Source organism: Lichenostomus cassidix, chromosome 14, assembly GCF_008360975.1.
Source record: "Lichenostomus cassidix isolate B80296 chromosome 14, HeHo_3.0, whole genome shotgun sequence".
Lineage (NCBI taxonomy): Eukaryota > Metazoa > Chordata > Aves > Passeriformes > Meliphagidae > Lichenostomus > Lichenostomus cassidix.
The window spans coordinates 14,569,512-14,589,108 of record NC_139495.1 but is presented as its reverse complement, the minus strand read 5'-3'; the positions used below and the strand labels follow the sequence as shown (position 1 = coordinate 14,589,108).

Genomic DNA, 19,597 nt, shown 5'->3' with positions numbered 1-19,597 from the left:
ACTCTACAGAAATAGCAGCAATAATAAGCCTGAAATGAGGAGATTAAGAGCTGGAATTCATTTTAAAATCATGGAAGAGTTTGAGTTGGAAGGGATCTTTAAAGGTCTCCTAGTCCATCTGGTTTTACCCCTGTTCCAGGTTTTCCAGCCTTATCCACCATGCCCTGCACTCCCTGTTACCCCTGCTCTGATCTTGGAGGCTCCTCATGTACTTCTGGCTTTGGGATTTGTCCCATTCCAGCGTGGCTGGTCCCAGTTTGGAGCCAGCAGCAGCACACAGACCAGCACAACCCAGATTTAGCACTGTCTGGGATAATCTGGGCTTGTTTCAGTGCATGTTTTGCTTTAAACCTTTTATTTTTCCACACAGCATCTCTGGTGTGAAGGGATAAACTGGGAAAGGTCTTCTGTGGCACCAGCTTTAGCCTGGTCAGAACTCAGAGGTCCTGGGACATTTTGGGCAGCTCATTGACTTGGGAGGTTCAAGGACTGCAGAGACCCAGATGAAGTTGCCTGGAAGAAAATTAGATACTACTGGATGATCTTGGAACAGATGGTTGGGTTAGTGGGTTAATTAATGGGTTAATTAGATCTAAGAATCATGGAATCATGGAATGGTTTGGATGGGAAGGGACCTTAAATCCCATCCCATTCCACCCTGTGCCATGGGCAGGGACACCTTCCACTGTCCCACATTGCTCCAAACCCCATCCAACCTGGCTTTGGACACTTGCAGGGATCCAGGGGCAGCCACAGCTTCTCTGGGCACCCTGTGCCAGGGCCTGCCCACCCTCCCAGGGAACAATTCCTTCCCAATATCCCATGTATTCCTGCCTTCTATTCCCTAAATTTCTCCTCTGGTACTTTAAAATCTTCCCCTTTTCCCTACCACCATCTGCCCATGTAAAAGTCCCTCTCCCTCTTTCTTGTCAGCCCCCTGAAGCACTGGAACACCCCTGCACTAGAGATGGAGGCCATCCCTACAGCCAGGTTTGGGAATGGTCCTTAACAGAGCCTGTTATGTCCTCACTGTCCGTATTGGGCACTGGGGATGTTCCTGGGCTGCTTGCTCCATATCTGCTGTGGGCTGACTTGGAAATACAGAAACCTCCCAGGAAATGCCATTGCTTTCCCTCTAACAGCTCCCAGGGTGGCTGTAAGATTTGGATCCACCTTAAAATCGAGGTGGAAGTCACACCCTCTGGCAACCAAAGTTGGTAGCAACAGTGGTGGACCTCCAGGGAGAAGTTCCTTAGAAATCCTTGGATCTTTCCTTGGTTTCTCAGTTGCTGCCTGCCCAACACAGTGCAGAGATCCCAGCCTCTGAGCACATGGATCTTGGAATTGTTGAAGAGAATGAGAATGTGAGTACTCTGACAGCATCTTGCTGACCAAAAATACAGGTATGAAGGTCTGCAGGGCCTTCCTGGGTCATGGAACCAGCACTCTGCCAAGGAAATCCTAATTACAAGGGGGGAAATGGCAGATGGAAAGCCTATTTGGGTCTGTTCAGGTTCTAAAAAGCTGGAAATGCTGAGCTCTTGCAGGAGCAGAGGTGGGCGAGTCGCAGGGAGAGAGAAGAGCTCAGCTGGAGCTGCTCTGTGCCTCCAGGTGCAGCTGCAGGACAGGAATGAGGGGATGCACCAGCTTGGAGACCCACAGGAGGAGATGGGGAAGCTGCCTGGCTCCAAGATGAATTTCCCAGCCAGGATGGTCCTCAATGAAGAGGAAAAACTGAAGGTAAAACTTTGGAAGTTGGAGAGAACTGAATTCTGAAGCCATGTGAGGCCAGTGGAAAATCTGGGGGGAAATTCCTCCTTCTAGAGGGGAGTGTTGTGCTCAAACATCACACTGGCCTCAGAACCCATCCATGGCCTTGATTAGGTCCTTTCTCTCTCCCAGATTTCCAAAGACCTCGTGGATCTCCAGATCGAGACCAACAAAATGAAGGAGCGTTACGAGACGGAGAACTTCGAACTGAAAAATATGGTATCCACAAACTTGGAATAGCCAAGTTCAGCCCTGCCAGTGCCTTCATCCAGCTCTGCAGCTCCTAACATCCACCTTTACTTTGCTTGGCATCTTCTCCTGGCTTTAGCTGGAGCTGAATTCCCCCCAACACCCCAGATCCCATGGAATTGCCATGAAATCCTTTCCCTGTGCTTGCTGCTGTTCTGTGCCACACCTAACCCTGCTGCCTTCCCCGTGCAGATCCAGGCCCTGGAGAGCCGAGTGCAGGAGCTGGAGCTGTGCAGTGCCAGGGTCACGGGGGAGAGAGATTTCCTGCGGGAGCGCCTGCGTGCCCTGGAGAGCAGCCGGGAGGAGCTGGCCAAGGAGTTCATCATCCTGAAAAGCAATTACGTGGCCCTTGGCAACGAGCTGGACCAGGAGGTGAGAGAGGCTGCAGAGTTCATCCAGAGCTCATCCCAGGGTTCATCCCAGAGTTCCCAGCCCCACCTCACATTTCCCTGCTGTGCAGGTACCTTGGTTGGCTTTGGGTTGTGCATCTGTCACAGCTCAGGTCCAGGGAGGCTTTTCATACAGTTGTACAGTGGTTCTTGTTGAAGAAACCTCTTAAAGGCCACCAAGTCCACAAAAACCATCCAGTTCCAACCCCTGCCATGGGCAGGGACACCTTCCACTAGCCCAGGTTGCTCCAAACCCTGTCCAACCTGGCCTTGGACACTTCCAGGGATCCAGGGGCAGCCACAGCTTCTCTGGACACCCTGTGCCAGGGCCTGCCCACCCTCACAGGGAACAATTCCTTCTCAATATCCCATCCATCCCTGCCCTATGGCAGTGGGAAGCCATTCTCCCTCTCCCTCCAACCCTTGTCCCAAGACCCTCTCCAGCTCTCCTGCAGCCCCTTTAGGCACTGGAAGAGGTTTAAGGTCTCCCTGAGCTGAACACCCCCAGCTCTCCCAGGCTGGCTCCAGAGCAGAGGAGCTCCAGCCTGCAGAGCATCTCCATGGCTTTCTCTGGCCTGGCCCCAGCAGCTCCACATCCTTCTGCTGCTGTTCCCCAGGGCTGGGGCAGCTCTGCAGGGTCTCACCTGAGGGGCAGAATCTCCCCTCTCCTGCTGCCCACGCTGGGGCTCAGCCCAGCACAGGGGATTTTGGGGTCCCAGCACACACGGGGGAGGGGACATGTCCAGCCTCTGAGCTGTGGCAATGCACAGCCTGGCCAAGGGATTGTCTCCAGGGATTTGATGTAAAAAATCCCTTCTCCCGGGGCACCCGAGACCTGCCCTCGCAGCGGGGACAGAGCTGGGCAGAGCAGAGCCGGGGACAGAGCCGGGGACAGAGCCGGGGACAGAGCTGGGAATAGAGCTGGGGACAGAGCTGTGCCCACGCTGACCCGCTGCTCTCGGCACCCCGCGGGCAGAGCCCTCCCGCTCCCCGGCGGCCCCTCGGCGGTGCCCGGAGGTCACGGCGGGGCTGCCCGGAGCTGTCCCTCCGCGCTGCCAGCGCGCTTTGTTTCCCTTTTTTCTGCTTGGCTTGCGCAGGCTGCACGTGAACGGATTGGAGCCGCTCTCATTTCGGGCGGCGGCGGGAAGGGGCCTGGCAGCTTGCAGGTCCACAAGTTTATAAAAAACTCCGAATTCAAGCAAATTTCTTGAAATTTGCTCAAAGCTCCCCGAAAGATTGGCACCTTCCCGCTGACTGCTAGCTCAGCAATGATTAACCAGAGGCTTTTGGACGCAGATTTGTGTGTTTCTTTGGCTACTTCAATAGCCTTTCCTCTGTCCCCTCCCTCTCCCCCCTCCCGCTTCTCCTCCTTTTTGAATTGGATGGAATGACTGACACCCTCCTGCCTCCCTCCCTCCCCCAGCAGATAGTTTAGCTGCTTCAGCTCAGTGACCTGGTTTTCCACGCCGAGCTGTGGTGGGAAGATGTGAAGCAGGAATGCTGGTTTGGTCCAGCGTGCCTGGATGGTCTGTGGCAGAGCAGGAGACAGGATAATGCTCATCCCGGGAGTTAGTGACCCTTGTGGAGAGATCATTTGTCTCCCAGGAGCTGAGAAATGGGAATTTCTTACGAGGAGGCAGACTCAGCTCTTGCGGGGGGCTGATCCCACCCTGTGATCCCTCTGGAGCACGAGGCAGTGGGAAGCTCTGCTCCCAGCTCTGCCAGGCTCAGGGAGAAATAGTTCAGCCATCAGCACTCTCAGCTGCTTCTTGTCCCCAAGGGGGTGCAATATGTTTGTCAAAAATTGGATTTTCAGGCAGATGACATCTCTAAATGATGGGTTTAGCAGGTTAGTGGTAATAACACCGTTTTCACGTGGATCCTGGAATGTTTCAGAGAGTGAAAGCACGTGGATTCAGTTTTGTGCCCAGATAGCACCCTGAAGAACCACAGAATCACGGAATGCTTTGGGTTGGAAGGGACTTTAAAGCCCATTTCATTCCACCCCCTGCCATGGGACAGCTTCCCCTAGACCGTGCTGCTCCAAGAAGTGGGTCCAGAAGCCAGAGGTGAATTCCTTGGATGTCCTCCATATGCCGAGGAGTTTACCCCAGTTCCTTGGCTCTGACTCCCAAAAATCCCTGCCTGAAGCCAGGGAGGCTCCGACTTGGCAGGCCGGGACTTGTCGCGACATGGGCCTCTTGCTCATTATTTTCCCAGTGCGGACTTTCCCAAAGGAAACGGGAAAAGCAGCCTGCGGTTCTGCCCCCTCCCCTTCCCCGGCGCTCTTCTGGGGAGACAATGAACCTTTTACACATTCCCAATTACAAGTGCTACTTGTGACCTTGCCAATATGTTGTCATGGCTGCTTGGCGCAGGAGCAGCTCGGCGAGCTCATTCACGGCCCCTTGTCCGGGAACAGTCGGAGCCTCTGAATTGTCGCGGCTCCCATTGTCCGCGGGATTCACACATCGCCTGGGTCTGTCCCGGCCGCAGGAATCGGCCTTGCCCAGCCTTTGGGAAGCGCCTCGCGGGAGATGCCAGGCAGGCACTCGGTGCCTGTGTTCTGACTCGCTGTAAATTCTTCCTTTTCGAGGCTCTGACCTCTCCCCGCTCTCCGTTTCCTTCTCCTTTTGTCCCGCAGGCTCTCGCCGGCTGCGGCGGCAGCCTCGGAGAGACCCGAACGCGCTCTGGGTTCCACGCTGGGGTTTTCCCTGGAGCCACGCCAGGCTCGGGAGATCAGGAAAGGCAGCGAAGCCCAACTCAAACGGAGGACTGCCTCTCTTTTTTTGGCTAAACCGGTCCTTGTGACCCCTGTGATCAAATTGTCGGGGCTGACAGCTGCAGATGGATGGCTGCAGGCCGGGGAACAAGCGGCTGTCTCTGCGGAGCTGTCAGGTTTCACAGCTGTATATCTCACCTCTTTGTCAGCCTCCTTTCTCCTCGCTCTCCCCCAGCCCACCCTGTGCTATCTTTTGATAAGCTATTCTCTCCACGGATGACTCAGATGACCTCTGCCTCCCATCCTCCCGATTCACTGCCATGGTAACAATTACTCAAGCTTGTCCCCAGTCATAAACCCCATCAAAGCTTTGTTATCTACACAGAAACCCTCCTGGGAGACATGAATTCCCCCAGTGTTCCTTCCAGATCACCTGTAACAGAGCTTTTCTCATTCAGATCCTCTTTATCTTTTGGAAATGTGTCACTTCACACCAGCACAGCTTTGAATCTCGCTGCCTACACGGGGCTGTGGGCTGCCTGCTGCTGGGGGGATGCATTCCAACCGAACTGGGATTATGTCATCCTGGAGGGATTCAGGGATGGATGGATGGATGGATGGATGGATGGATGGATGGATGGATGGATGGATGGATGGATGGCGACCTGGCCCATCTAGTGTTGTTGAGCCCAGCATTGTTCAAAGTTGTTTCACGGGGAAAGATGTTCCTGAAGTGTCGGGAAGCTGTATGGAAGGTGCAGGTCTGGGGTGAGGAGGGAGCTGGAGGCTGGGAGAGGTGGTGGCAGAGCTGTGCCCAGGGCTGGCACTGGGACCTGGGCTTGAGTGTGAGAGCAAGTCGTGCAGAGGGATAAAGTTCCATGGGAATAACCCTGCTGGCTAGCAATGCACTTCCAAGAGAACCAGAAAATCACTGTTATCTTTGGACATATGAGACAGAACTAAAAACTTGATTTGGGGAGGGGAGAAGGTGCGTGCCTGGAGTACACACCAGGAGCAGCAGGGATGTGCTGACCTAAGAGGGATTTCAGGAGCTCTTTCACTGTTGTTTGACCTGGCAGGTCATGAGGAATGAGGAGCTGACCCAAAAGCTGCTCAGCCTGGCCAAAGAGAGCATCAACCCCTCAGGCTCGGCCCAGAAATCCTCCCCCGAGCTGGGAAGAGGGAGAGCAGCAGGACATCCTCGCTCTGCTAGGAGGGGGAAGGTAAGGGACTCCCTGCCTTTCCACCAGCCCCTTGGAGAGCAGGGGTCTAACAGCTCCCTTCTTCTGTGTCTCCCCAAAGCAGCCAGAAGACGCTGCTGCCTCTGAACACAAGCAGCAGGAGCTGGAGAGAAACGTGAGTGTGTGGGGGTCTGCTGCTGGATCCTCGGGAAGCGGAGGGGGGATTGATTCCAACTGTGGCTGGCACCTCCTGGTGCTAACTTGAGTTCCATGGATCAGCTGATGCCCTGATTCATTTGAAAGTCTTTTTATAAACTCCACAGTTACAAAATGAGATGGGAATAACTCCAGAGGTGCAGGCAGAGCTGAGGGAGGGCAGAGGTGATTCTCTTGGTCCATGCTCCATCACGGGGAACACAGGCAGGGGTTTAGAAGCGCAGAGGACACTTTTTTCCCTTCTTTCTCACACTTGAGAAAGCTGGGGGTGATGAAGCACCCAAAACTGAGAGCACAGAGATGGTCCCTGCCTCCTCCCCATCTGCAGCCCCTGCGAAACCAGCTTGGGCTCCGCCACCAGCTCCTGCTGGGAATCTGCCTCTCAACGTGAGCATTTCCCTGGGGAGAGCGACACGTGTGCACCTCCACGTGCCCTGGGTGCACATCACACACCACTCCTGCCGTGCTAGAGGGCACCAGTTGCTCCCAGTTAAACCAGTCCTTCCCCCAGCATGCCACTGCTCAGCTGGACAAGTGCTCAGCTTGAGGTTTGTCCTCTCTTCACTCAGTCTTCTGCCTCATCTTCCTCTTTGTTTGTCCCTCAGTTGCTTGGAAACCAGGATCACATAAAAGTGGAGCTTGAGAAACTGAAGAAAACCCACAATGAGCAGCAGCAGAAGCTGGAGGAGCGAGTGTGAGTGTTGGGGGCACATCCCTCTGCTTGGCCAGGCATTTATGGGACTGTTTGCAGCTGGGTTTGATCCATGGGAGCAGGAGAGGAGGCAGCCTGCCTTTGGGGGGTACAGGGAAGGAATGATGATCCACCCTTGGAAGAAATGAGGCCTGGAAGGAAAACCTGATGTTTTCAAGGCTCTTCAGAGAGTCAGCTCGCGGCATAAAGTTGGTGGTGTTTAGGGACACCTCGAAAATCCACCCTCTGTGACACACAGCAAATGTGTGACAGCCCAGAGATGAATCCAGCCCAGCCCTTACCCCTACAGTGGATTTTCCATCACCTTGGGATGGGGTTGATGTCTCAGGAAAGGCTGCCCCAGCAGGGTTTCTGCAGGACTAGACCCTCTGAACTGTGGAGGGTGTTCACCTTTGGTGGGGGGAGCCTTTGTGGCATTGGTTGACACACATTTGGGTGATGGCAGCTGCTTCTGGGAGATTTCTGTCCTTCCAAAGTGATTTTCTTCCCAAAGCTGGCGGTGTTGGAGCTATGGAGAATCCCAGAATGGTTTGGGTTGGAAGGGATCTCGTTCCACCCCTGCCATGAGCAGGGACACCTCCCACTATCCCACGTTGCTCCAAGCGCTGTCCAGCCTGGCCTTGGGCGCTTCCAGGGATCCAGGGGCAGACGTTTTGGGGCTTTAAACAAACCCAGCTTCTTCCTGTGTGTGCAGGCTGGCGCTGGGGAAGGAGCTGCAGGAGGCGAAGGGAGCGATTGGGGACAGCAGGCACAGGCTGGTGGAGCAATCAGCGGTGAGGATGGGCTTCCCTCCACCTCCTCTGGCTGCCATGTGCTCCTCCTGAGCTGGCAGGCCTGGGATGCCTTGAATCCAGGTGCTCCAGCACCTCTCCCTCTCCAGGGAGTTTGTCACACCAAGGTTCTCCCCGTGCAGTTTCCTCCTGCACGTGGTGGAAGTGCTGCTTGCAAAGGCGGTGGGAGGAATTTTGTTCACTGGTTTCCAGAAAGAGTTGGTGGAATCACCGGGGTGGGGGGTGGCAAATGACAGAAGGTAGCAGGGAATAGAGATTATAAACATTTCCAGTGGGTTCCTCTGAAAATCCAGGACCTTCCCAGGTCTAGTGAAGCCAAATATCTGGAAATTAAGTCCCCCAGTTCTTCTGGAGCTTCTCAGCTCCCCCTCCTTGGCCAGAAGACCTGGGCAGCAGGTTTTTTTTTGCTGTGCCAGGTGCTGCTCATGTCCCAGAACCAGCTCCAGGAGGTGGAGGCAGAGAACTCCCGGCTGCAGCTCCGGCTGAAGGAGCTGAACGAGGAATATCGTACCCGGCTGGCTCAGTACATCAGGGATGTGGCTGTGAGTAACCCCAGCCTGGGGCTCTCCTGGCCTGGGGAGCTGTCATGGAACCATGGAATATCCTGAGCTGGAAAGGACCCACCAGGATCATCAGTCCAACTCCCAGCCCTGCACAGACACCCCAACAATCCCACGCTGTGCATTGCTGAGAGCATTGTCCAAACACTCCTGGAGCTCTGGCAGCCTCAGGCTGTGCTCATTCCCTGGGGAGCCTGGGCAGTGCCTGATCACCCTCTGGGGGAAGAACCTTTCCCTGATTTCCAGCCTGACTCTGCCCTGATACAGCTCCAGCCATTCCCTCAGGTCTCTCCATACTGGCACTCCCTTCTTGTAGGCTGCAAATGATAAATTAGAGTAAATAAATAAAGAAAGGGTTTTTAAAATTCTTTTAACCTGACAAAGAAAAGGCCCAGCAGAAACCCACAATCATTTTGCATGGCCATACAGGAAATCTGGGTGCAGAGTGGGGCTGGCATAGAATCATGGAATGGTTGGGTTGGAAGGGACCTTAAAACTTATCTCATTCCACCCCCTGCCATGGGCAGGGACACCTTCCACTAGCCCAGGTTGCTCCAAGTCCCATCCAACCTGACCTTGGACACTTGCAGGGATCCAGGGGCAGCCACAGCTTCTCTGGGCACCCTGTGCCAGGGCCTCCCCACCCTCACAGGGAACAATTCCTTCCCAATATCCCAACCAACCCTACCCTCTGGGAAGCCATTCCCTGTGGATTCCCCTCCCTGTACATTTACAGAACTACATGGACAGCAAAGCCAGCGAGGTGACAGGACACAGCAAAGCCCCAGCTGGCCAGGCTGCCATGAAGCACTTTGTGGACAGCATGCTCAGGGATATCCGTGCTTCCTACAAGTCCCGGGAAGAGCAGCTGGCTCGGGCAGCACGAGGATACAAGAAACGCATGAAGGACTTGGCCAAGAAGCATGAGAACCTCCTGATTGCCTATGGGTAAATCTCAGCCACCTCTTCCCTCAGGACCAAGTGGAAAAGCCCCATAGCACCCATCCCCTGCCCTAGGAGGAGGCAAACACAGCTCCCAGGTGGAGCAGAGGATCTGGAATGCACATTTATCTCCCTGCTCCCAGCAATCCAGGATCACGCTGCCTCCAGCTGCACATCAGGGTGCTCTGGACCCCATGGAGCTGCTTTGCACATATGTTCCTCCCACTTAAAATGCAGGGTGAGAGATTGATCCCACAGTGGATGGTGTGGAAATGCAGAGGTACCACAAATAGCTCCACCTCCCAGCCCGTCCCTGCAGTGCTCTCAGCTCTCTCAGCAGCTTGGGCTGTGGGAAGCAGCAGAAATACTTGTGGTACAGAAGCCACAAATAGCTCTAGGACAAGCTCCCCTCAGAAACTCTCCCAGCAATCTCATGCTGCGGGGCTCTCCCACTTGTCCTTTGCAGAAGCAGCAGGTCCCAGTGAGTGGCACATCCAGGAGCAGCAGAACTGCTCAGTGTTCCCAAGAGAGCGAGCAGGGACTGACCCTGTGGCTTGTTGCAGGCTGCAGCGGGAGCAGATCCGCTCCCTGGGGAGCACTGCCATGGACTGTGGGCCTGCTGAGCTCCACTTCTCCATCACAGACCCAGAGCTGCTGACAAACAGCTCCCGGGAGCTGAACCGGCTGCGGGAGGAAAAGGCAAAGCTGGAGAGGCAGCTCCAGGAACTGCAGAAGGTGGGGAACTGTGGGTTGGTGGGAAGAGCTTCCTAAGCCATGGATTCAGCCCCTTCCTTAGGCATTTATAGTATTGGTTGGGTTGGAAAAGCCCTCTCAGCTCATCCAGTCCAACCATTCCCCCAGCACTGCCAAGGCCACCACTGACCCATGTCCCCAAGTGCCACATCCACCCTCTCCCTGAGGGTTAGCTGTGACTGTGGCACAGGTAGGGAATATAACAGTCACAGAATCAAGAATCATGGAAAGGTTTGGGTGGGAAGGGGCCTTTAAGCTCATCTTGTTCCACCCCCTGCCATGGGCAGGAACACCTTCCACTAGCCCAGGTTGTTCCAAGCCCTGTCCGACCTGGCCTTGGACACTTCCAGAGACAGAAAAATGTTCTCCCACTGGGCAGATGTGTCTCTTGATTTGTACAGGTTGCATTTATTTAAAAATTCAGAGAATGGGAGATCTAAAACCTTCAGATCCTACTGCACACCATTTCCTTGCCATGGCCCTGGTGGCTGTGGGAACTGGGATACCTTGTGCCACCTCCAAGGGGCCTTACAGAAAAGAGGGAGAATGTCTTTTTACCAGGGCAGATAGTGATAGGACAATGGGAATGGATTTAAACTAAAAGAGAGTTAGACTGGATGTAAGCAAGGAATGAATTCCTCCCTGTGAAGGTTGGGAGGCCCTGGCACAGGGTGCCCAGAGAAGCTGTAGCTGCCCCTGGATCCCTGGAAGTGTTCAAGGCCAGGCTGGATGGGGTTTGGAGTAGCCTGGGACAGTGGAAGGTGTCCCTGCCCATGGCAGGGGTGGAATGGAATAATCTTTAAGGTCCCTTCCAACTTATCCTGCTCCATGACATGATTTCTCTGGAAGTGGCAGGATCTGGGATTGCAATGGGTTCATGTTCTCAGGAGTGCTGTTCTTCCTTTGCCCCCAGAAAAGCCTGCAGGAAGCTTCTGCCTTTCCAGTGCCTCCGGAGCAGTAAGTGCTGTTTGTTTCTCGGGATATCAGTCCTTCCAAATTCTCATTAATGTGTGGATTGTGGGGTATTTGTTGCCTGGTTGGAGGCAGCAGTAAACAGGGGAAGGGAGCTGCTGGGGTCTGCTCCAGGAAGAAGAGGCAGCTGTCCCCTCACACAGCACTTCCTGCCAGAGCAGAGATGGTCACTGGGCCTTGATCCAAGAAAGCTCTTAAGCACATATTTGATTTAATCATGTTTTTAGCCCCACTGACCTCTTTAAAACCCAAAGTTAAGCATATGCCCAAGTGCTTTGGTGGGTCACAACCTGCGAAAGGCCTGTGGGACACCACCAGTTTGGGATGGTCCTGGTTTTCCTCTTCCCCAGTGGAGGAGCTGGGCTGGAACCCTTCAGTGCCACCATGCTGATGCCTCCCTGGCTTCTCAACAAGCCCTGGAATTGCTAAGTTTTGATGGATCTCTTCCCCCTGCTCCATTATCCTGCTAAAGTCCAACCAGCTATAGCTGTGGAGGGGTTGAACAAAGAGCAGGAGAAACCTGAGCTGGGGTTTTTCAGCCTTTTAAAAGATGTGGTCACCTAGAAAACATGTCAAATATTCCATTAGCTGGATGCCAGTGCTGAGGAGGGGGTCAGTGCCAGAGCCCCTGGGCTCTAGAGGGATGTCTCAGGCACAAGCTTGAGCCTTAACCAGCCTCTGCCACGTTTTCCACACTGAAAATAGCAGTGGTCCGTGAGTAAATGCAGTAATTTGGGCAGACACCACAGGAGCAAGGCATGGAAAGTCCACAGCCTGAATTTCAGTGGTGCATTGTGTTGTTTGGGGTTTTTTAACTGCCAAGAGACCCCACACACTTCAAATAGTGATGGGTTAGTCCGTGCTATTACCTTGTTCCTCCAGCTAGAACAGGAATCCTGGGGTTGCCGCAGCACTTCAGCTCCAGTTCCCGCTGCTTCTTGCCTTTATCAGAGAACTGTTTGGGGTGGGAGGGAGCTTAGAGAGCAGCTCCTTCCACCCCCATGCTGTGGGGCTTTACCAGCTGCACCCATTCCCCGTTTATTGTTCCCTTCTCCCCTTGCTCCCACGAAAGCCCAGCCGGGATCTCCCCGGGCTGGGAAGCTGCAGCCAGAGGAGGGAACTCGCTGGGAGCACAATGCATTCCTGCCTCCTTCACACAGCCCAAATTCCCCGAGCATCAGATGTGACCTGTATTTTCCTCCCGGAGGCTGGGATGGGGTGGGAAGGGCTTTCCCACGCCGGGCTGTGCAGACAGCTCACCTCTCGTGCTCACTGATCAGAATGGACGGCTCCCTGCTCCAAACAGGGAAAGTGCCAGCCTTTGGCATTGATGGCTCCCTGTTCCCATCAAATCCAGCCCCGCAGTGTCAGGATCAGGACTCTCTGCTTTGATGTGATTTGGAACAGCCCCAGGCTGTGGGTGGGGAGCCCCAGGTTGGCAGAAGGGCTGTGACTCCCCGGGCACAGGGATGGTGCCACAGGCCCTGAGGAAGTTTGGGCATTGAGAAAGGAAAGATTCGAGTGCTGGGGATCATGGTGGCATGAGCAGGAGCTCTGTGGAGCTGTGTGACCTGTGGAGGGGCTGGGTTTGATGTCTGGGCATGATCCAAATGAGCTCTTCTGTCACAGGCAGCTGGAGGAGAAGGGCTGGGCAGAGGTCAGGAAGCAGCTCCGGGAATTCACACACAACACCCAGGTAAAGGTCTGGAACAGCCCATTGGAGTCCAAGCTTATCCCTCACCCAGCAAAGATGTGCTGCCTCAGCATCTGCCCTGGGGCTGCTCCAGGCTGCAGGAGGGAAAATTCCATAGAGCCACACAATATCCTGAGTGGGAAGGGACTCCCAAGGATCACCAGTCCAACTCCTGGACTTGCACATTCCTCAACAATCCCACCCTGTGCATCCCTGAGAGCATTGTCCAAATGCTCCTGGAGCTCTGGCAGCCTCAGGCTGTGCCCATTCCCTGGGGATCCTTTTCCATGGAGCCTCGCCGTGGCTTTGGCCTCAGCCCACCAAGTGATGCTGGCAGCTCCCAGCTGGTGATGTCTCGAGGCTCTGCTGTCCCTGCTGCTGCAGGAAGGAGAGCAGCCCCTTATCACTCCTGCCCATGTTTTAGAACAACCTTTCAGTATCTCTGTGACAAACTGGGGCTGATTGTCCCTCTGTGCTGGCACTGCTGGGACACCTCCAGTCCTGGGGGCAGTTTTGGGCCCATCATGACAGGAAAGACATTGAGGGGCTGGAGTTGGGGAAGGAGCTGGAGCACCAGGAGCAGCTGTGGGAGCTGGGAAAGGAGTTCAGCCTGGAGAAAAGGAGGCTCAGGGGAATCTTGTGTCTCTCCACAGCTCCCTGACAGGAGGGGGCAGCTGGGGGGTCAGGCTTTGCTCCTAGGGAACAAGGGACAGGAGGAGAGGAAATGGCCTCAGGTTGTGCCAGGGGAGGTTTATATTGGATATTGGGAAAATTTCTTCACTACAAGGCTGGTCAGGCCCTGGCACAGCTGCCCAGGGCAGTGGTGAAACTGCCATCTCTGAAAAGATTTAAAAGCCAAGTGGGTGTGGCGCTTGGTGACACGGGCTAGTGGTGGCCTTGGCAGTGCCAGGTTAACACCTGGACTTGATTATCCTAGTGGGCTTTTCCAACCTACACAATTCCATGATTCTATGATTCTATTCCACCTGGTTCAAGTCTAGGCTGAATCTCCATCAGCTTCCCAGTCTGCTTTCTGCTGGGTGCAAGGACATGCTGGGTGCATGCTGTGCCTTTCCCTGTCCACAGCGACATAAGGAAGTGCTCCACCAATCCCTGGGGCTGGAATGCTGAACACCTGCACTGGGTGTATCTCTCTGGCCAAAAGAAGGGAGATGTGGTGGCTGAGAGGCCAGAGTGATGGGGAAGTGCTCAGATGGTTGGACTCACCAAGCACAGAGGGGCTGTGCAACACCACCCCCATCTCACAGATCTCCATTTCCTCCGTGTTTTCTCCATGGTTTCTTGCCCCTCCAGGAGGACCTGGAGCAGGAGAGAAGCCAGCTGCTGACTCGGGCTGTGGTGGCAGAGGAGCAGGTGTCAGAGCTGCAGGAGTACATAGATCAGCACCTTGCCAGGTGAGATGGGGGATGCTCCTCCTGCTCTGCTTGCTGCTCCTGCCTCACCTGTGAGGCTTGGTGCCAGTGACAGCTCTGTGCCCACTGCTGATCCTGTCCCAGTGCTGCCAGCACAGCTCATGTCCCACTGCTCCTCCAGCTGTGCTGGCAGCCGCCACCACCTCCTGTCCCACAGGGCAGCAGGACAGACATGCCCTGCCACACATGTCCTTCCCTGTGTGCTCACCCATCCTTGGGAGGAATCATAGAATCCTGGAGTGGGTTGGGTTGGAAGGGACATAAAAGTTCATCCAGTTCCACTCCCCACCATGGCCAGGGACACCTTCCACTAGCCCAGGTTGCTCCAAGCCCTGTCCAACCTGGCCTGGAACGTTTCCAGGGATCCAGGGGCAGCCACAGCTGCTCTGGGCAACCTGTGCTAGGGCCTCACCACCCTCCCAGGGAACAATTTCTTCCCAATATCCCACCCAACCCTGCCCTTGGGCAATGGGAAGCCATCCCCCCTTGTCCTGTCACTTTATGCCATTGTCCAAAGTCCCTCTCCTGCTCTGCTGGAGCCCCTTTAGGCACTGGAAGGGGCTCTGAGGTTTTCCTGGAATCTTTACAGGAACCTAATATCTAAAGCCTGATTTAAAGCTTAATACCTTTAGGGGTTTTTTTCACAGGTTCTAATCTAAGTCCTCCCAGCAGCCCCTGCTCTATGTTCCCCTCTCCCTGGCCCATCCTGCCCTGGAGCAGGGAGAACAGCTGGGAAGGGCAGGGAAAGGGGAGGCCAAGCAGGGCAGGTCTGTCAGAGCATGACCCACCTGCTGCTGTGACTCCCTGGTCAGCTCAGCAGTGAGCTCAGGCCAGGCTCTGCCCTTACCTGGCAGAGCCCATCAACACCTTTTCCTTGGGAAAGGCTGTGGGATCTACGTGCCAGGCTCTGCTCCTGGCTTGGCCTGGGGACTTTGAGTAGCTGGGCAGTGACAGTGCCACTTCCACTGCAGGTACCAGCAGGAGATCCTCCGGCTGAGGAGTGCTGAGGGCAGCGAGGTGCCCCGAGTGCCCAGTGCCAGGACTGCCAGCCACAAGCTGTAACAGCCCTGACCTTGGGAACAGCAGGATTCCAAGGGAGGAGGTCTGTGTTTCATGGGCTGCCAGGCAAGCATCCTCCCCAGTCTGGGAGCTGGGAGCAGCGAGGGAAACCACGCTGGTGTTCCTGGTCTCAAATTCACAGGACTAAAATGAGACAAGACAACTGTGTCTCGTCTGTCCCCAGCCATCTGCCAGGTGCAGGAATTCTGCTCTTCCCCAAGCACACCTCAGACATGGGGTCAGGCTCCCAGGCAGCTCTTCATTGCCAGGCTGCAGGGACAGGTTCCTGATCCTGCAGTGACATTTCTCCTGGATGAGACCTGGACCTGAACCTGGACCTGGACCAAGGGCTGCTCCTGCCTTGCTCCCCCTGCAGCTCCTGTGAGACAGAGCCCAGGCTGGCTCAGGCCAGGATTGCTTCTGGGGCTGGACAAAGGGATGAGCTGCTTTTACTGAGAGGGTGCTGAGGCACTGGCACAGAGTGTCCAGAGCAGCTGTGGCTGCCCCTGGATCCCTGGAAGAGTTCAAGGCCAGGCTGGACAGGGCTTGGGCTAGTGGAACACGTCCCTGCCCATGGCAGGGGGTTGGGATGAGACAGGCTTTAAGTCCATTCCAACCTTAACCATTCCATGATTCTATGACTTCATGGTGGGAAAACCTTATTTTCCTCTGTGTTTGAGGGCAAAATGGAACACTGTATAGACAAGCAGGGCCAAACTGATCCTTCACGGAAGAGAGCTGGAAAGGATGGCTGAGCAATGCCCAAGTCCAGGAGCAGCAGCTGCTCCAACTCCAGGACCATCCAGCAGCTCAAAGACAAAGAAAAATCTCAGAGGAACAGTCAACCGAAACTTTATTTTCAAAAATTAAATAGAAATAAAGTAGCAATCGTACAGAAAGAGGCACTGGAGCTTTATCCCTTAAATCCTGCGTTAACCCCAGGGTTTCCAGGTCTGATTTTCTCCTCCCTTGCTTCACTCAAACTTTTTGGAAAAACAAGGGATTACCACTCTGCAAGTCCCCAGGACAAATCGTGGCCAAGCACTGCTGTCCTGAGCTGAGCCAAGGGCTGGAGAGGCTCTGACCCTTAATGCCAGGCTTAACGAGGCTGGGGTTAGACCAGGCTTAATGAGGAGGGGTCAGACTCAGCTTCCCTGGGCACTGCCCTGCACTTCTCGCCGCACCTCCTTCATGTCATAGGCCCAGACCTGCTCCAGCCCCTGCCCCAGGGTGCTGCTGGGGGTCCAGAAGGGGAAGGGGAAGCGTCCAGCCACCACCCGGGCGTCGTCAGGCAGTTCTGCCAGGAGCTTGGTGGCCAAGGGAGGTTTCTGGGGAGAGAGAAGCACAGCCAGAGCCAGGTGGCCTTAGAACACAGTCACAGAATGGCAGTGCCACCAAGGGCCACAAGGCAGCTTCTGGGGCATCAACCAAGGACCGTTCAAGGCACAGGGCTGGCACTGGCCCTGTATAAGGCTGGGACTTGGAGCAAGGAATGAGCAACAGGACAAGAAGAAATGGCCACAAGTTGTGCCAGGGGCGGTTTACATTGGATATTGGGAACGTTTCTTCACAGAAAGCGTGGTCAGGCCCTGGCACAGCTGCTCAGGGCAGTGCTGTGGCACTTGGGGACATGGGTTGGTGGTGGCCTTGGCAGTGCTGGGGAAATGGTTGGGCTCAGTGATCTCAGAGGAATTTTCCAACCTTAACAATTCCATGATTTTATAAATCCATGTGTTGTGTAACACCAAACCACTCAGTCACAGTGCTGCCCACTTGGCCTTATTCCATGCCAGATCCCCTCTCTTTTCCAAGAAAACCCTCCCTGAGCTGGCCTGGAACAACTCAGGGCATGAGGGATTGACTCACCACGCTGGGCGCCAGGAACACAATCACGTTGTGGCAGTCGGAGAGGTTCACCTTGGAAGAGAAGGAAAAGGGGAATGAAAGAAGCAACAGGCAGAGGGAGAACAGGGTGAACAATCTGAGTTTCCAAATGCAGGTGATCTCCAGAACCCTGGAGGGAGCAAGGATACCCCAACACACATGGGATAGGGAAGTGTGGGTGTGAAAGCAGCACCTCTTGGAAAACACCTGCCTCCAGCAGCATCCCAGAACCCACATTCCCTGGGGGATTCTGTCTGGTCAGGCTGCAGGTACCTTATGTTAACCTGAGAAGCTCATCTCTGCAGGTGACCATGCCAGCAGCACCCAGAGCTCTCCTGAGAGCTGCTCCAAGCAGCAGAACTGGCCATGGGCTGCCCTGGCTGGAATTCCCCTGGAAAGGGGGATGGTTTTCCACTCCCAGAAGCAGTGTAGGATGGGGAAGGAGCAAGCAGCAATCAGTAATGTCAGCCTAGAGAAGGAGACTGAGCCCTGGCCTTGCCCTGAGCACATCCAGACCCTTGGGATGCTGTTACCTTCCACAGATCTTTCTTCAGGAAGGAGACCTTCCCATGGTACCCAGCCTTCCAGGCACGGTAGTTGGCCAGACACAGCAGCCAGGGGTTGAGCTCATAGCCCAGAGCTGGCCTCAGCCCCTGCTTGTAAGCCTCGAGCACCTGGGGAGGAGAGCAGGAGAGCTGAAACTCCAACGATCCCAGCGTTGAGGCTGGGAAGGATTTGGGTGGGCAGGGGCTGTTGCCCAGCTCCACTCACCCTGTCCTGCTGCCTCACAGGCAGGGAGACCTCGATGCTCAGCACCACCCAGAGCACTCATTTCCACCCTGGTCCCTGCATGAGGTGTCTTTTAGGGCTGTCAAAGATCACCTATGACTATCTAGAGCCACCTTGGTCCCCATATGGCCATCTAGAACCACCCTGGACCACCTAGGACTGCCTAAGACCACCTCGAACCACCTGGAGCTGTTCAGAACTGCCTAGAACCATGCAGTGTCACCTAGGACCACCTAGCACCATTTAGGACTATCGAGGACTGCCTAGGAACGTCTAGGGACACCTAAGACCACCTAGGACTATCTAGAACCACCTGGAGCTCTCTAGGACCATCTAGCTGTGCTACGAGCCTCTGGGACCCCCTGGGATGGCCCCAGACCGTAGCCAGGAGGACCACCCAGAACCACAGGCAGAAGCCGGGCAGCAGTTGGGTGGGGGTCTCCCATCCACCCTCCCCCTGCCCTTCGCCCACCCTGGACAGCCCAAACCCCGAGCCCAGCCCTTACGAGGCGTCCATCTCCGGACCCCAGATCCACGGTCTTGCCGGCGCGGCCCCGCAGCAGCGCCAGCGCGTTGGCCACTTGCCGGGGGCTGGCGGGCTGGTATGGCACCTGCGGGCACAGCGGGGTGAGCCTCGGGCGGCCCGGGCGCCTCGGGCTCGGGGGGTGGGGCTGCGGGCTACCTGCAGGCGCAGCGGGACGCGGCGGAAGCCGGGCATCAGCAGCACGGCCCAAGTGGCCCACGCGGCCACCCCGCTGGCCACGGCCACCGCCAGCAGCCCCCGGCCGCCCAGCGCGGCCCCGGGCCGAGCCCAGCCCGGCTCCCCCGGCTCGCCCGGCTCGCCCGGCTCCCAGCACGGCTCCATGGCCGCCGGAAGGGGAGGGCAGCTCGGCCGGGGGCCTTCCGCCGGCAGCGGCTCCGGGCCGCGGGGGGACACGGGAGGGGACACGGGAGGGGACACGGGGCCGGCGCGGGGGACAGGGTTCTGGGGACGGGGGGCATGGCTCTGGCACGGGGGACACGGCTGTGGCACTGCAGGGACACGGCTCCGGAGGATCCGCGCTGCCCCTGCCCCCGGGGCTGCCTGTGCGGGGCTGGAGCGGCGGCAGCGCCGGTGGGGGACACGGGGGGGTCAGGGCAGTACAGCTGTGCGGGTTTGTGTGTGTGTGCACAGCTCTGTGTGTGTGTGTGTGTGTGTGATCACAGCTCTGTGTGTGTGCACAGCTCTGTGTGTGTGTGTGCGCGCTCAGCTGTGTGTGTGTGTGCATAGCTCTCTGTGTGCTCAGCTCTGTGTGTGTTGATTCGCCCCAATCGAGCTCAGAGACACTTCAGAGACCAAGTCGGAGAAGTGGGTATTTGCTTTATTCAGTGCACCGGATGTGTGAGGAATTGTTTCCACCAGACACACACACACCTCAGTACCCCAAAGACACAGTGTTATAGGTAAAATTCATGAATCTTCATTACATTCCCCAAGATAGG

At 55.8% G+C, this 19,597-nt stretch overlaps 2 protein-coding genes across 4 annotated transcripts; one reads left to right on the top strand and one right to left on the bottom strand.

Moving 5' to 3' along the window:
• The first annotated feature begins 1,265 nt into the window (after positions 1-1,265).
• CCDC78 (coiled-coil domain containing 78) lies at positions 1,266-16,343 on the top strand. Of its 3 annotated transcripts, XM_085075135.1 has the most exons (16): positions 1,266-1,364; positions 1,612-1,740; positions 1,903-1,989; positions 2,212-2,391; positions 6,210-6,353; positions 6,436-6,486; positions 7,133-7,221; positions 7,934-8,012; positions 8,447-8,572; positions 9,327-9,538; positions 10,096-10,267; positions 11,199-11,242; positions 12,887-12,953; positions 14,265-14,365; positions 15,355-15,485; positions 15,627-16,343. In XM_085075135.1, exons 1-15 carry the CDS (start codon positions 1,332-1,334, stop codon positions 15,443-15,445), a joined length of 1,605 nt encoding a protein of 534 aa, XP_084931261.1. In that variant the 5' UTR covers positions 1,266-1,331; the 3' UTR covers positions 15,446-15,485; positions 15,627-16,343. The 3 variants fall into 3 exon arrangements, with proteins under 3 accessions (XP_084931261.1, XP_084931260.1, XP_084931262.1); XM_085075134.1 differs by having other exon boundaries at positions 15,355-16,343; XM_085075136.1 differs by lacking the exon at positions 14,265-14,365 and having other exon boundaries at positions 15,355-16,343.
• ANTKMT (adenine nucleotide translocase lysine methyltransferase) lies at positions 16,279-18,986 on the bottom strand. The gene is made up of 5 exons (XM_085075137.1): positions 18,798-18,986; positions 18,622-18,726; positions 17,860-18,000; positions 17,309-17,359; positions 16,279-16,770 (listed from the first exon to the last, which is right to left on the bottom strand). The coding sequence occupies exons 1-5, from the start codon at positions 18,978-18,980 to the stop codon at positions 16,588-16,590; spliced, it is 663 nt and encodes a 220-aa protein (XP_084931263.1). The 5' UTR covers positions 18,981-18,986; the 3' UTR covers positions 16,279-16,587.
• Between the last annotated feature and the right edge of the window lie 611 nt (positions 18,987-19,597).

What these genes read in the sequence shown, in the direction of transcription:
- CCDC78 (XM_085075135.1), top strand. Translation starts at nt 1,332, where the DNA reads ATGGATCTTGGAATTGTTGAAGAGAATGAGAAT. An exon ending in TTGTTGAAGAGAATGAGAAT is followed by an intron (nt 1,365 to 1,611) that starts GTGAGTACTCTG and finishes CTGTGCCTCCAG; the next exon opens with GTGCAGCTGCAGGACAGGAA. An exon ending in AATTCACACACAACACCCAG is followed by an intron (nt 12,954 to 14,264) that starts GTAAAGGTCTGG and finishes TTGCCCCTCCAG; the next exon opens with GAGGACCTGGAGCAGGAGAG.
- ANTKMT (XM_085075137.1), bottom strand. Translation starts at nt 18,980, where the DNA reads ATGGAGCCGTGCTGGGAGCCGGGCGAGCCGGGCGAGCCGGGGGAGCCG. An exon ending in GCGTCCCGCTGCGCCTGCAG is followed by an intron (nt 18,727 to 18,797) that starts GTAGCCCGCAGC and finishes CTGTGCCCGCAG; the next exon opens with GTGCCATACCAGCCCGCCAG. An exon ending in GGTCCGGAGATGGACGCCTC is followed by an intron (nt 18,001 to 18,621) that starts GTAAGGGCTGGG and finishes TCTCCTCCCCAG; the next exon opens with GTGCTCGAGGCTTACAAGCA.